The sequence below is a fragment of the Ceratina calcarata genome, unplaced genomic scaffold, assembly GCF_001652005.2.
Source record: "Ceratina calcarata isolate Rehan_Ccalc_2016 unplaced genomic scaffold, ASM165200v1 scaffold147.2, whole genome shotgun sequence".
In the NCBI taxonomy this organism is placed as follows: Eukaryota; Metazoa; Arthropoda; class Insecta; order Hymenoptera; family Apidae; genus Ceratina; species Ceratina calcarata.
The window spans coordinates 879,581-881,081 of record NW_017135881.1 but is presented as its reverse complement, the minus strand read 5'-3'; the positions used below and the strand labels follow the sequence as shown (position 1 = coordinate 881,081).

The following is a 1,501-nucleotide window of genomic DNA, read 5'->3' as shown; positions in this document are numbered from 1 at the left end:
TATTATAAATGTATAATGAAATGAGCAGTATAATAATGAAACTTATTGTTACACTGAAAAAGTTCTAACGTTATAATACTCTTATGCGCATTCCTATTTAATATCTAAATGAGGATATCGAGGATTGAAATAATTTGATATATGCGTAAATTTATACATGCCTAAAAATGTATTCGGTGTATCACCATCAAAAGTGCTAAGAATGCATTACTTGCCTATGCTCATAAATTATGTTGTGTAAGATTATAGTACGTTTCAAATCTTCATATTACGTCTATAAATATTCCTTTTAATTTTTACAATTATATAGACATTGCAAGTAGTTTTATGGGACACATCTGTTATTTATGTATGAAGTATGATGATAAACAAAACGTCCATTCATTGAATGGAGTATTAAGTATTGCTTTCGGCTATAATACATTATTTTTCTTAGATTGTACTAAGATATGTATTACTTAGTCATTTAATTTTTGTAAGACATTTGTAAAAAAAAATGGAAAATAGAAAATGATACGCACAAAATGGAATTCTAATTCCATGAAATGTAATAAAAAAAGGTAAAAATAAAATAAAAGATTTTATGAATATTGTTTTTTTTAATTGTATCTATACAAGCATAGAGTCTAATTTTTTATCCTTCTAACTCCGAATAGTAAGAGAGAGAAATTAATCCTTTTTGTGAAAACATTCTTTTAATTATGTACGAAATTAATAATTCCAATTTATGTTTTTATAAATGTATGTACGTACATAAGTACGTGTATTTATTTCACAATTCGTTATTATATCGGCTTCGAATTTAAATGTGATAGTAAAGAAGTGTTAGTGCATCACAATCGCTGTTGATCGTAGTGTGTATGAATCGTACGTCCATCGTACGTCACCGAATTGTTCAGAATTGTTCACGGAGTTACGGGAGTCACGGACGGATGAAAAAGTGATATAAAGGTCCTAATATGGCTAGTGATAAAAAATCAGGCAAGTCTGCGAAAAGCACGAAGTCTACTACAGAAATATTGTCGGAATTTCAAATGCTTCGCAATGAACAAAGGGCGATGGCTAATAAATTGTCAGAAATGGAGATGGGATTAAATGAACACAAGTACGTGTTTCCTAACCTATAGTGGTAATTTCTATCATTTACGAATGTTGTCTCATAATACCGTTTATTGTTTTTAGAACTGTAATTGATACTCTAAAAAATGTAGATCCAAAGAGGAAATGCTATCGAATGACTGGAGGTGTCTTATGTGAATGTATTGTAGAAGACGTAATGCCTGCATTGGTAACAAACAAAGAACAGGTTAGATTTGTTTAATCTTCCACTAGTTAAATGGATTTATTTTATAACATATTTTCTATGATGTTCTATGATTTGCAGTTAATAAAAGTCATAGATAACTTGAATGAGCAGCTAACGAAAAAAGGAATTGAAATAAATGAATTCAAAGAGAAGCATAATATTACAATACAACATGATATGCAACAACCGCAGAGG

The 1,501-nt window shown here is 29.3% G+C and overlaps 1 protein-coding gene across 1 annotated transcript; it reads left to right on the top strand.

Annotated features, from left to right (window-relative positions):
* Nucleotides 1-808: 808 nt before the first annotated feature.
* Nucleotides 809-1,501, top strand: Pfdn2 (prefoldin 2; the record flags this gene model as incomplete). Its single annotated transcript, XM_026819317.1, has 3 exons — nt 809-1,105; nt 1,183-1,306; nt 1,385-1,501. Coding segments are annotated over exons 1-3 (387 nt in total), but the record flags the coding sequence as incomplete, so codon positions are not given.